Below are 15,012 nucleotides of genomic sequence, written 5' to 3'. Positions count from 1 at the left end.
GACGCTTGGTCATTGACACAACATAAACAAGTCAAAATTGCTTATCTTTGGTTGCCTATGACAACATTTTTAGCCTACCCATCAGCTTTCAACAGCACATTAAATGGAATAGGCTTCTGTTGAATTTCATTTGCTGCCTAGTTTGCGCTCTCTCTCTCTCTCTCTCTCTCTCTCTCTCTCTCTCTCTCTCTCTCTCTCATAAGGAACACAGGAACATCATGTGTTCCTGGCTTGGCGCTGTCGCTGAATCAAGCAGCTTGGAGCGTGGTAGGTGCTGTGTCACACAAGCAGCCACAGTTTACGTCTGTTCAATTGTAATGCGGCATCCACTCAGGACAGGATAGTGACTGTGCGAACTCTGAGAGACGCTCTACTTTGTTTATTTCTACCGACTTGACCTCGGGATGTGAAGTAAAGCTGTTACCAGATTTCAAATAACTATTTTCACACTAATACATTTGATTTATTGTCGCGGGGAATAAGACTCATATTTGAAAATGAACCCTCCGTGTGCGCGCTGTGGGAAAATTGTCTATCCGACGGAGAAAGTCAACTGCCTTGATAAGGTGAGATAATCATATGAGTGCATTGAAATTGTGATACTGTCTATATCAGAATTGACTACAGTGTATTTCAGCAGCCTGTTGGTGGATTTTTTCAAACTTTGATTCAAACTTCTCTTTGGCCACATAGTCTAATTATACAGAACAACGAGTGCACTGCTAAGCACGAAACCAGAATGAATAGCCTACATTTGACTATACCAAAAGTTTTTTAGTGCGGTTTTGCTTAGCTTGTGTTACTCTCATGATATGCGTATTATAATAGCATATCTATTGTAGTATACACTCTCAGAAAAGGGGTTCCATCTCTTATGGGGAAAGCTGAAGAATCATTTTAGGTTCTAGATAGCACCTTTTTTCTCCTAAGAGTGTTGGAGGATATTGAGCATCATATTGACATGACAAGGGGATGGGCTAGCCTACAAGTTTACCCTTCATCCCCTGAAGGACATATTCTCAGATTTGCTCAATAGGGAATGACTGGCATTTTCTTGCATCTGATCCTTTAATTTCTTTTTACCTGCTCTTCCTTTTTGTGCACTTGAACAAAATATGAATTCTGGTTTATGGTTGAATGTGGCCTACAACTAGTTAATGATCAATTTAATAGCCACTTTGCATATTTTTGTCTATGTCAGACCTAGGTCTATACTACTACTACTACTACTACTACTACTATTACAGTTTAATAATAGAAAGGTCCTTTAGGACTGAGCGTCTTATGTCGAAGTTGTCAAACCCCTTTTGTAAACCATCAACCCTTGGCTCTACTTTTTCCGCAGGCCTGCCCATTACCTAAACCCCAAACCCTTGTCCTGGCCATATGGCCCTATGGAACCCATGTGGCCCACTTTCTGAGGACGTCACACACACATTACATCACGCACATACAATCCACGTGAACACATCATGGGCACTGAATACTGTATGGCACCCATCCAAACAAATCCATGGCGGAAACGCCAGTGGACAGTCGTAGCACCGGTATATCTGCAACCAAATGCATGTCCTATTGTAGGCCAACAGCTCAGAACCCTATACACCAGAGACATATATTCTTAGTAAAATTATTTACTCAATTTAGAATCAGTAATTTCCTCAGAATGAGTTGAAATAGATAACCTTTGTTTAGTTAATAAACCTTTCTTCTTGGGGACCTTATTAATTCACAAACTGGTTATTTCTGTTTAGAACCACTTGGTTGTGATAATAGAAATCTGGAATATTGGTCATCTCTGCGCCTCCCAACTAATTGAGGGGTGGCAGGTAGCCTAGTGGTTAGAGCTTTGAGCCGATAACCAAAAAGTTTCTAGATCAAATCTCGAGCTGACAAGGTACAAATCTGTCGTTCTGCCCTTGAACAAGGCAGTTAACCCACTGTTCCTAGGCGGTCTTTGTAAATAAGAATTTGTTCTTAACTGACTTGCCTAGTTAAAATAAAAGCCATTATTCATTCACAATGATCAGATTTGAGCACCAGTGCAAGGTCAAACTGACTTGAAATATAATTTGTGTTTTCTTTTCCAGAATTGGCATAAAGGATGCTTCCACTGCGAGGTGTGTAAGATGACTCTAAACATGAAGAACTACAAAGGCTATGATAAGAAGCCCTACTGCAATGCGTGAGTGTCGTTGCTATAGCTAATTATTTGCTTTGGTTTTAGGGCTTGTCAGGGGTCTTAAATAGTTTTGTTGATTAAGTGGTAGATGTAGCGTATGGACACATGGGAATTAATGGGCAATGCATGTATAGTGTAGGTGATTTGGAATCATGCTCTCGGAATGAGGTGGGCCTGCCTGACACTTTGTCGCCCTCAGATGCTGAGGGTGTCCTCTTGGTCTAATAGTTAAGGCGTTGGGTTGGTGAGCTTGAAACCCAGATTCAATTCCCACCGGTTACACATGAACATAGAAAATGGAGGTGAGTCCAGATGAGAATTTCCTAAAAAAAAGTCAGTGTTACAGTACAGGAGAGATAGTTCATGCATGTGAGAGAAAAGGCCCTGTCCTCATCTACAAAGCCTGGGTGATCTACCACTAATCTCAGGCTTGTTACATCTGAAACACACACATGATGTGTCTTGTTTTCCCTGGCTCTTCTTTAGGGCAAAGCTCTCAGATGAGAAATAAAAGAGTAGGCTGGAGACTATCCTGTTGCATAGAACAACATGGAAACTAGGTCCTTCTATCAGAGAGCACAACAAGTCTATTTCAGTCCCCCAGCATGAAAGGAGATGGAGAGCCAATGCTTCTGCCTAGTTTTCTGCTTTGTGTTTCTCTTTACCATTCAGAAAAACAGCCCTTGGCTTATAACAGGCTCTTGTAGCACACGATTCATACACAGGGAGGGAGAGAGGGATGGATGGAGGGAGAGAGGGATGGATGGAGGGAGGAATGGAGGCAAGAAAGGGAGGGATAGATGGATGGAGGGAGGGATAGATGGATGGTAGGGAGGGAAAGAGGGATGGATAGAGGGATGGATGGATGGATGGATATACACACAATTATACAGGAGTGCAATTACTGTTTCTTCTTTCTATATAAAGCACAGCCAATGTGCTTGGTTACCTCTACTAAGCTGTGGTTCAGAACTGGAGGGTTACCTCTACCAAGCTCTTGTTCAGAACTGGAGGGTTACCTCTACCAAGCTGTGGTTCAGAACTGGAGGGTTACCTCTACCAAGCTCTTGTTCAGAACTGCAGGGTTACCTCTACCAAGCTCTTGTTCAGAACTGTAGGGTTACCTCTACCAAGCTGTGGTTTAGAACTGTAGGGTTACCTCTACCAAGCTGTGGTTCAGAACTGCAGGGTTACCTCTACCAAGCTGTGGTTCAGAACTGCAGGGTTCCCTCTACCAAGCTGTGGTTCAGAACTGCAGGGTTCCCTCTACTAAGCTGTGGTTCAGAACTGTAGGGTTACCTCTACCAAGCTGTGGTTCAGAACTGCAGGGTTCCCTCTACCAAGCTGTGGTTCAGAACTGCAGGGTTACCTCTACCAAGCTGTGGTTCAGAACTGTAGGGTTACCTCTACCAAGCTCTTATTCAGAACTGCAGGGTTACCTCTACCAAGCTCTTGTTCCAAACTGCAGGGAAGGGGAGTATGCACGCCCACTTAGCTGAACACGTGTGGGTGAGATTAAGGGTCAGATTCTGGTGCTTGTGTGGAAGTGTGGATGTATAGTGCAGTTTGTTCAAGAAGAACACCTCCAGCATTTCAATAATAACATTTTAAAGTGAATTGAATCTGCTATCCTTGTCTTGTTATTGATAGGGTTGTGTGTAAAGGTGGTCCATACCACTCTTGCCAATAAGCAGATTCATTGTAGCCTTAATTTGAACTGCCCAAACTGTTTTTCATCAAAGTCTTGTTTTATGTAATTTCAACATATTTGTTTAGAGAAGTCCCCAAGAAAATACTGTGTTATAGAGCCATACAGGTGAGTGTACTGAAACACAGCCTCTAAGTCTGCAAACAGAACACACTTTGTCCTACCCTCCTCACACACCCAATAGCATTTACTTTATGGCTGCTTTGGGTGAAAATGACTGACTTTTAGGGCCATAAAGCTGTTTCTTCTCCCAGTGGGGGAGACTAATACTTTGTTTCACCCAAGCCCACCTATTGAATACTATACCTCTCCATAGCCTCTAGAAGCCTTTAGTGTTCTGAATCAGAATCATAAAACACGGGACGAGATGTTAAAAACTGTCCATTGTGCCAATAGATGGAATGCACTCACATGAGATTTGCCGTGATGTTGACAGAGTGGCATGGGAGGATTATTTCTTAGACTGGGGTAAGATGTCAATTTTTGGGACACATCCTCAGTAGTGTGCCTTCGAATCAGTGGGTGTTTCGGCCTTTAATCACTAAACACCCTCATCAAAGGTGGCCAGCTAAAGGGTGATCAAGCCTTAGCTTGTGTCCCATGCCCAATTAAGATGTCCCGCGGGACTATGCAAGGCAGGGGCGTCCTCTTCCCTGAGCCAGCCTTACAGCTGACCGCATACCTCATATGCCCTCCTCAAGTTGGAGGGATCTGAATTGGGTTCTCAGGTGGGGGTGGGGGGTCATGAAGTTATAGCCCAGCAAGGGTCCTTCCGTTTGATCCAGATCCACTGGCTGCCTCTTTCAGCTGCTTGAGAAACTTCTCTGACGGTCTGCCGCAGAGCCTGTCCATGGATTCCAAGTTCTTTCAGCAACCTGATGATGGAAGAAGCCACGAATCCTCTGCATCCCACTTCAACTGGCCAGACTTTTGCATTCCAGCCACGCTGAGTTGCGTCTGCTGCCAACTCTGTGTAACGCAGTTTCTTACGCTCGTAGGCCTCTTCAACAGAGTTTTCCCACGGGACTGTGAGCTCTATGATGTACACAGCCTTTCGTGAAGGGGACCAGAGTACCATGTCTGGCCTAAGGTTGATAGAAGCAATCTCAGGTGGAAAAATGAGTTGCTGGCCAATATCGACAAGCATCTTCCAGTCCCGGGCCATGGCTAGGTGTCCAGTTTCTGGCTTTGTAGGAGGATACTTGGGCCTTTTCTGTCCCTCCCGGATGAATGTTGTTGTTTTGACGGGATTGCTTGTTTTTGGAGGTAATGAATTGGTTGCACTCCTCTTGGTCTTAAGTGCTGCAGCCAGGCTCTTGAGGACCTGATTGTGCCTCCAGGTGTAGCGGCCTTGTGAGAGGCTGGTCTTGCAACCTGTCATTATATGCCTGAGAGTCGCTGGAGCTGGGCAGAGAGGGCAGGTCGAGTCCTCGCCATACCATTGATGTAGATTTTTTTGGTGATGGAAGCACATCATAAACAGCTCTTATGATGAAGCTGATGTTGCTTGCCTCCATTTGCCAAAGCTCACTCCAGTTGATCTTTCTCCTCTCCAGGCCTTCCCACCGCGTCCATTGCCCTTGTTTAGCAAGAGAGACAGCCTTTGCACTTCTTGCAGTCTCCTCCTGTCTGCGCACCTCCTCGACCACCAGCTTCCTGCGTTCAGATGTTGTTGCCTTATGGTTTGCTTGCTGCCAGGCCAAAGCCTCCTCTTCCATGCTGGATATTCCCCACAATGTCTTGGTGTCTCAGGGCTGATGTTGCTTGCTGCACAGCCTTGGATGATGTCCATTTCCGTCCAGTTAGTAGGGGAGGTGCAGCCTTGCAAATGATCTGGTCTTTGGAGTCCTTCAATGTCATCTGAAGTCTTACTTTAGAGCACTTGTACTCCTCCGTTAGACGTGTAAGAGGTAGTTCAAGGACCCCTTTGCCATAGAGGCCAATGTTACTCAGGCATCGTGGGACACCCAGCCATTTCTTCACGTATGAGGTAATGGTTCGCTCCATCTTCTCCACTGTTGTTATTGGGACCTCATAGACGGTGAGTGGCCACATTACCCGGGGGAGAAGTCCAAACTGTAGGCACCAAAGCTTGTGCCTCCCAGGCAGTAGGGTCTTGTTGATGTTCTCAAGACCGTTGGCGATGTCCTGCCTTACTTGCTGAACTTGATCTTTATCCCGGAGGCTTTTGTTGTACCATCTACCCAGGCTCTTGATGGGTTGCTCAGACACCGTTGGTATCGGGTCATCTCCAATGCAGAACCTCACATCTTTAAGCTGTCCCTTGACTATGGAGATGCTTCGAGATTTGCTTAGCTTGATTTTCATCCGGGCCCACTTGATGTTATCCTGCAGTTTTGCAAGTAGCCGCCTGGTGCATGCTGCAGTGGTGGTCAGTGTAGTCATGTCATCCATGTATGCTCGGATAGGTGGGAGACGGAGCCCTTCCTTAGTTCTCTCACCGCCGACCACCCATCTCGATGCCCTGATGATGACTTCCATGGCCATAGTGAAGGCCAGAGGAGAAATTGTACAGCCTGCCATTATGCCTACTTCCAAGCGCTGCCATGTTGTTGTGAAGTCGGGTGGTGTGAAACACAATTGCAGGTCTTGGAAATAGGCCTTTACCAGTGTAGTGATGGGTTCTGGTACATGGAAAATGTTGAAGGATTCCCAGAGGAGTTCATGGGGAACTGAGCCAAAGGCATTGGCCAGGTCGAGGAAGATGACATAGAGGTCTCTCTTGTCCTTCTTAGCTGTTTGGATCTGGTGCCAAATCATACTAGTATGTTCCAGGCAACCAGAGAAACCAGGAATGCCTGCTTTCTGTACTGATGTATCAATGTACTTGTTCCTTTCCAGATAAGTGGACAGCCTCTGTGCTATTATACTGAAAAAGATCTTCCCTTCGACGTTGAGATTGGTCAGAATTGACTGATGTCTGTCTATATTCCCTACGTGACGGGGCCAATAGAAAGATCATAGCAACGGATGTTGAACTGTGCCTGAAAACAAACAAATGTTGTGAATGTCTGTGCATGACACACTTTGTCATGGTGATTAGTGTCAGTGAAATGAAGCTGTTACTCAATATGTTGGAGTGGTTCACTCTTTTAAGCATCACCTCCATGGTTTCCAAACCTTGGGTCAGTACCTTAAAGGTTCTTATAATAGCCAAGGTTCTTGGGACTCTCTCTCTCTCTCTCTCTCTCTCTCTCTCTCTCTCTCTCTCTCTCTCTCTCTCTCTCTCTCTTTTCTTCCACTCTCTCTCAAACTTTTGGGAAAAAGTAATGCTACTTAGCCTTTGACGCCCAGGGTAAAGCTTCTCTTCCAGAGTCTCGGGACAGAATCTACTAAATTGCAAGAATGGATGCTTTTCCCACTGTCTTCCTCTTTGTCTAGGTATTATAAGCCCTTGGTTTCTCTAGTATCTCCCTATATGCATGCATCTGTTTGTCACGTTTTAGGTCATGGTGGGTTGTAATAAACTCTCAAATCTTACAAGTTGTGCATTGCATTTACATTTTCGGCATATTTTAGTCTCATACCGAGTGACTAACAGTCAGTCCTGGGTTGGTATGAGACCCAGGAGTCACTCACTCCAACGTTCACCTCCGCTTAAGCGTAGGTCAAGGAATACTGCGAGGTTAATTACATGTCAGGGGATGAGAAAATATATCATCTGCCATTCCTGGCTCTTTTAAATGAAGCTGTGTGACACTGAGTTCCCAGTTCATCATTCATATTTAAGCATCCACTCCTGCATAGCATTATTGCAGTGTAGAGGAAGGCTTATGTTCAGTCATGCCAATTCTATCTTTTAAATGCAAATTTCTCTATAAAATATTTACATTTAATTAACATCTCTTTTTAAGTTAGAATAATTAGATCATGTTATGTAATCTGACTTCTCAATCGAAAGTGGTGATGCGACGATCACGTGACCCTTGAACGAGATGGCCGCGTGAACTAAGAGCTCCACACAAGTAGTTTCCAATTCCTAATCTTACCTCCACTCCAAGTTCACACTCATTTAGCTTTAGTAAGAAAAAGTCATGGCGGCTACAAAAGGCGACACTACAGGTGACATTTTTACCCGGACTCGTGTATTAGCGACGGAAAAAGCCTCCAAGAAGAAGCTAGCTTCAGAAAAAACTAGCGCCATTAGCCAGGAGCAAGAGAACCCGCTCCCCCACGAGGCACAACGAATGCCAACCTCGCACTCTGTCGAAGACATCCTTTCTGAGTTGAGATCCCAACGTACAGAACTAAACACCAAATTAGATGCCATTAACTCTCAGCTCAGTGCGATAGGGGGCAAGGTGACAATCCTGGAAAACGCATTGCCTGACATCAACAACAAGATAACCATAAACGCGGGGCGCCTGGACGAGACAGAGGGGCAAATCCTATCCATGGAAAACTTATTGACAGATGCCATGGAAACAATAGCATATGCTAAAAAGAAAATTGAGCATCTGGAAGAGAAAACAGAGGACCTGGAAAACAGGGGGCGAAGGAATAATTGTGTTCTATTCAATCTGGGCGAAAAAGAAGAGGGAAACATGCCACTGATCCGCTACCTGCAAGACAAACTTCCCGAGTGGCTCCACCTGCCCACCGACAGGCCCATAGAACTCGAGAGAGCTCACCGAGCACTGAGGCCCCCACCAGCAGCCAGACAACCACCGCGCCCAATCACCATACGTTCCCTGAGATTCACCGACAAGGAACGAGTCCTACAGCACCATCACAGTGGGAAACGCCAAACTCGCTTTACACCAGGACCTGTCAGCTGGAATACGCCGAAAGCGCCGAGAATTTGACGAAGTGAAGAAATACTCCATTGACCGAGGCATCTTCAGGGGATTCAAATACCCAAACGAGCTCAGGATTCTTCACCAAGGAGCCTTGCGACACTTCAAAACTCCCGAAGAGACAAAACGTTTTTTGAAAGACAATCCTGGCCAATGAGAAACAGACCAATGACTAAATGCGATTAATGCCATTACTAAAGGAGGTAAGACGACATATAGCCGATATCCAGAGACCCACCCCCTAAATGTCATTATAGCCGTCCAATTTATATTTATTTTCCTTTAACTGAGAGGGATGGGCTGTATAGCCTAACCTAGGCCTACTAATGTTTCAGCCTACTTTTATTTCCCTGTTTTTTTGTTTGTTGTTGCTATTATTACCTGGGGTTCCCTATGTCCCTTGGGGGAGGTATATGTAGGCTGGGCTATTGATTTTATTTTTCTCCCCTCTTTTACTGAGTTCTGGACGAGGGCAACTGTGTTATTTACTCAATGCGGGGTGGAGAGGATGAGGCATTTCTTTGGTGGGGAGAGGGAGACGTTGTGCGTTGCTAGCTGTTCCCGGTTTTTGTTTTATTCGGAACACAGAATTGAGACTGAGCGGGGGGGTAATAGATCCAACGGGATGTGTCGAGTTGTTTGGGAACTCGGCTGGGGTGTTCAGAGATTATTATTTTATGTACACCATTTATTTTCCTTTTATGTGAACGCAGCTGTAATTACTATCCACTTTTACCCAGCACTAAAGTTCGATTACTGCTCGATGACGATGACTAGTACCTTAAATCTATTGACATGGAACTGCCATGGTCTAGGGCATGCAATAAAACGAAAAAAATAAATACTATGTGCTCTAAAAAAGGAAAAAGCAGACATTGCGCTATTACAAGAGACACACCTCTGTGATGCTGAACATGCCAAACTCCGCAGAGCTTGGGTGGGACAGGTGTATTTCTCATCTTTCAAATCAAACAGTAGAGGCAGAGCCATACTTATCCATAAAAATGTTCCATTCATAATAGACAAAAACATATCTGATCCAGAGGGGAGATTTATTTTGATAACTGGGTCACTATATGGTCAACCAATTACTATATTAAACATATACGCCCCTAACACAGATACTCCTGCCTTCATGTCAAAAATTATAACCCTGTTCAATGAGCATTGTGTCTCCTTTGACGTGGTGGCCAGAGATTTTAATTGTACCCTTAACCCAACCCTAGACAACTCATCTCAAGTCCCCACCACAAATCCTAGATCTGCAAAGATGTTGAACTCTCTTACTAAAGAGATGGGGCTGATAGATATCTGGAGAGAGAATAATAGCTCATCTATGGACTATACATACTACTCTAATGTCCATAACACCTACTCCCGTATAGATTACATTTTTATCCCAAAGAGTTTCATAAATTCAGCCACTTGTACAATCGGACCCATAGCACTTTCAGATCACGCCTTTGTCCACCTCCGCTTTGACCTCTGCAAAAACATCCCGAGGTCAAAGAGCTGGAAATTCAACACCTCCATGCTATCAAATGACGAGTTCCATACATTGGTAACTACATGGATAGACAACTACACACAAGACAATAAAGATTCCCCTGTTTCTCCGGCCACAATGTGGGACGCTGCTAAAGCCACACTAAGAGGCCATCTAATTGCATATGCTTCCTCTAAGAAAAAAGCAATGGAAGCACACAGGCTAGATCTTGAGAGGGAGCTGGAATGCTGTGAAAAAATACATAAACAATCCCTAGACAGCACCTCCTGGAGTCATCTTAAAGCAGCCAAAGCCAAACTGAATTTGGACTACACTTGGGAGATTAAAAAAAAGAAGTTGTCTTTACTAAACAGAAATACCATGAGTATAGCAATAGGCCCAGTAGATTGCTTGCTTACCAATTAAAAAAGGAGCAGACAGAGCGTACAATCATGGCTATCCGAACAGCAGAGGACGAGGTCACATATGACCCAAAAAAGATCAATTTAACTTTTCATGATTTTTACTGCAAACTATATACCTCTGAGCGAAAACACACAGAGGCAGAACTCCACTCTTTCCTAGAGGGAATCTCGCTACCTAAACTATCAGAGACCGACCAGGAAGGTCTCAACTCCCCCTTCACTCCTGAGGAGATCCTGGAGGCAATTACCTCCATGCCACCTAATAAGTCCCCAGGCCCAGATGGATTCCCCAGAGAGTTCTACAAAGCTTTTTGGCCCCAGCTCAGCCCTATCTTCAATGCTGGAGGATTTTTGCAAAAACGGAGTTCTCCCAGGCTCTATGCACACAGTTCACATTACAGTGTTGCTAAAAAAGGACAAGGACCCCCTATCCTGCTTGTCCTTCCGGCCCATAAGCTTGTTGGATTTCGACTATAAAATAATTACCAAATTGCTCGCCAAAAGACTAAACACTCTTCTTCCCAAAATAATAAAAGCGGACCAAACTGGATTTATTAGAGACAGATACTCTTCTGATAACATTCGCCGTCTTTTTGATATTATTGATCAAGTAAACGCACAAAAGACCCCTGTCCTGCTGGCTTCACTGGATGCTGAGAAGGCGTTTGACAGGATGGAGTGGAGCTTTCTGTTTTCAGTCTTAGAAAAGTTCAATATGGGCCCAAATTTTATTAAATGGATCAAATCACTATACTCTCATCCAAATGCCATGGTGACTACTAATGGACTGAACTCTGACAGATTCCCTCTGGAACGGGGCACAAGACAAGGGTGCTCGCTGTCCCCGCTGCTCTACTTTTGAGGCGGAGCCTCTGGCAGAGCTGATAAGGAGCAATCCAAGTATTATGGGTGTTTCTGCAGGTGGCCTGCAGCACAAGATTTCGCTTTACGCGGATGATGTCTTGCTCTACATATCCAACCCTGAGAAATCCCTCCCTCTCATTTTAGACACAATTGCTCAGTATGGCAAGTTTTCAGGTTATAAGATCAATTTTAACAAATCCACTGTCTGCCCTCTCAATATTACACTCACCAGCTCTATGAAGATACTTTGTCCTTTCCAATGGAAAACACAGGGGTTTCAATACCTCGGGATCTTCATAACACCAGATCTGAATAGACTTTTTATGGAAAATTATCTTCCACTCCTGGATCGAATCAAGAACAATCTCCAAACCTGGATCTCCCTCCCAATTAGCTTAGTAGGAAGAATTAATGTAATCCGTATGAACGTCCTCCCTAGACTGAACTACTTATTTCAGATGCTCCCATGCTATCTCCCAGTTTCCTTCTTCAAAACAACTAACCAAAGCATCACCAAATTTAAATAAAAACCTAGGATCAAGTTTTCCACTTTATCAAAACCTGAATCTAAAGGTGGTCTTGCCCTTACCTCCCTTCAATTGTACTACTGGTCTGCCCAAATCCGCAACATGCTAACATGGATCACAAACAGACAAGAGTCAATGTTGATTCAGATAGAAGCCCAATCCTGTGGTTCATTGCCCTTAAGCTCAATTATATTCATTAATAACTTTAGTGAAGTGGGCAACATAGCCAAAACCTTTGCGATTTGCAGCACCCTACTAGCGTGAAGGGACTGTAAGAAATACCTGGGCATTTCCTCCCAAATATGTTCTCACTCGCCTATAGTAGGCAACCCAGACGTGCCAAAAGCCCTGAGGGATGCCAACTTTAATCTTTGGCATACTCTAGGAATCAGGACCTTTTCAGACCTATTTCATCAGAAAACCACTACACTGAAATCCTTTCAAGAGCTCTGCAGTGAATTCGATGTGCCAAGATCCCATTCTTTTAAATATCTTCAAATTAGACATGTCATTTCCTCATTTACCTCCAAGAGGAGGTTTAGAACTCAGTTGAACGAAGTTGAAACCCTTCTTGTCACAGCACAATCCATTAAAGGCAAAATATCTTACATCTATAGACTCCTTTCTGAGAAAGGAAGCTCCTCCTTTACTCCTTTGAAAATAATCTGGGAAAAGGACCTTGGTCTGACTATTAGTGATGAGTTATGGGCGGAGGTTTGCGACAGGGTATACTGCTCCTCTACCAGTGTAAAAATGAAAGAATCTAATTACAAATTTTTGTACAAATGTTATTATACTCCTTTGAGACTCCATAGAATGAAAACAGATATGTCTCCTAACTGTAAAAGATGTACCTCTGAATGTGGAACCTATATGCATATATTTTGGAGCTGTAGGGAGATTGCCAGATTCTGGCAATCTGTACATACTGCTGCACAGAAAATACTAGAGGTACAGTTTGATATGACCCCGTGTATCTATCTTCTTAATGCCCAGCAGGACTTTGTTCTTGATCCTGACAGAGAAAATTTGCTTATGACTATTACATACTTTGCTAATACTTTGCTAAGAATTCTTCTATTGTGGGCCTCTAATACCCCCCCCTACATTTAAAATGTGGATTGACCAGATTGTTGACTTTCTTCCTCTTGAAAAGCTCACTTACGACCTCCACAAGAGACAGCCCAAGTTTGATAGACTCTGGTCCCCACTATTCAACTATATTTCAAACTGGACAGAGTGAACGGGATGACTAGGGAAATGCGCAGATACATTTTGTGTAAGGTACTGTAAAACCTAAAAACAAATTATTGGCCCGTCGTCTCAGCGAATGCTTGAAATAGCTGATAAGAACCTTGATAGTGCTGCTGCAAGCTGCAAGTTTTTTTTGTGTGTTTTTTTATTTTAATTTAGTTTTTGAGGCATGTGTGCGTATGTGTGTGTATGTATATGTGCGTATGTATGTATGTAGTTATATATATGCACCAAGGAAAATATATAGATTAAGAAAAATAAATGTTTTTTTTATTTGACTTTATTACATTTACATTTTCATTTAAGTCATTTAGCAGACGCTCTTATCCAGAGTGACTTACAAATTGGTGCATTCACCTTATATACATCCAAGTATATCTGACCAAATGTATCATTCATTTTAATTGTATTTTAATTTTTTCAAATGTATTATTCTTTTTTGACTTTTGTTTTTTAAGCCTGTCACATCTGTGAATGTGGAATGTGCTTTGTTGGTTGATTTTTAAAAAAGAAAGTGGTGATGCAAAGATGAATCCCTTTTCCGAGTCTGTCTGGTGTACTGTGCCTTATAGTTTTAAACCAAACCAAATATTGTATTTCCATAATATATTTTTATTTAATGCCTACAGTACACCATAACTCTACCATATGAGCCAGTGATAATTGAATATCAATTGTATGAGAATGGTGATGATGACATTAGTGATTTTCAACTACTGCCATTGAGGGATATGACAAATGCCCCAAAAGTAGCATTTCAAATGTCATTGTTCACCACACATACAGGAGTTGACAATGCCATTTGTCATGCAGACAAGAGATATGAGGGAAACTTATGTAACTCTCTGACTAATCTTTTATGAGAGAATCCAGAAATGAAAAGCTGTGAAAAGGCAGAGATCTGAGTATCTTTTAAGAGAAGATACGCTACAGAATGTTATGCATGAATAATGGAACAAATGAAAGCAAAGCCATTAGTTATATGTTGCATCAAAGTATGTGATTTTGTCCCAATTAGGTGGGTCAAAATCAAATACAGCCAAGTTGCTCTTTATTTATTTGATATTATCCCCCCAATCTCTGTCACAAAGCTTTCCTGCTGCACAAGGTGTGCATCTCAATAGTCAAGAGTCTTCCTCACCTCCTCTCTTTTCCTCTACTTATTAAATTAACATGCTGCTTAATGGAATATATATTATTATTATATATTATAACATCAAAGAATGAGACAGGTGAAAGCGATTTCCAGGTCAATCCATTCTAGCATCCTCCATATTGCTATACAACTATCTTTTCAGATCAGCAAAGATGAAGGAAAGGAGACGAGGAGAGAAAGCCACTTAAGACAATTGAGAAACACCTGGGGACTAAAAGACGTACCAGTGAAGTGGCTCTCTCGATGGCTGAGCTCAATGATCAGAGAGTCTATATAATAGAGTGCTGTATCTTGTTCATTTGGATTACTGAGGCCTGAGCTCATTAAAGCAACACCTAACGCAAAACCATCCAACAGCCCAGAAAACATCAGAGACGCAGGCTCAGCGCTCTCCTATCTGTGTGAAATTCGAGAAAAAGGTGACCAGCGAGCCATTGAAAAGGAAGGCATAGGGGCTTTGCCGCAAGGGTTTGAAAATTAGTTTTTTTAATCTACATATGTAGAATCTTAATTTGACCAGTTTCTCACAGCATGAAAATAATACTGCAGTGTCAGGAAATGTGAATTATTTTGTGGATAATAATGGACATATT

At 43.0% G+C, this 15,012-nt stretch overlaps 1 protein-coding gene across 1 annotated transcript in view; it reads left to right on the top strand.

Moving 5' to 3' along the window:
• Window positions 1–228: 228 nt before the first annotated feature.
• LOC123991344 (LIM zinc-binding domain-containing Nebulette-like) overlaps window positions 229–15,012 on the top strand; it is a 79,087-nt gene continuing 64,303 nt past the window's right edge. The window contains exons 1-2 of the mRNA XM_046292847.1: window positions 229–566; window positions 2,091–2,185. Coding sequence (XP_046148803.1) covers window positions 498–566; window positions 2,091–2,185 — 164 coding nt within the window. The 5' untranslated portion in view covers window positions 229–497. The remainder of the gene's footprint in view (window positions 567–2,090; window positions 2,186–15,012) is intronic.

This window comes from Oncorhynchus gorbuscha, linkage group LG12 (assembly GCF_021184085.1).
Source record: "Oncorhynchus gorbuscha isolate QuinsamMale2020 ecotype Even-year linkage group LG12, OgorEven_v1.0, whole genome shotgun sequence".
Lineage (NCBI taxonomy): Eukaryota > Metazoa > Chordata > Actinopteri > Salmoniformes > Salmonidae > Oncorhynchus > Oncorhynchus gorbuscha.
Note: the sequence above shows the minus strand (reverse complement) of the source record. Positions and strands in the feature narration are given on the sequence as shown.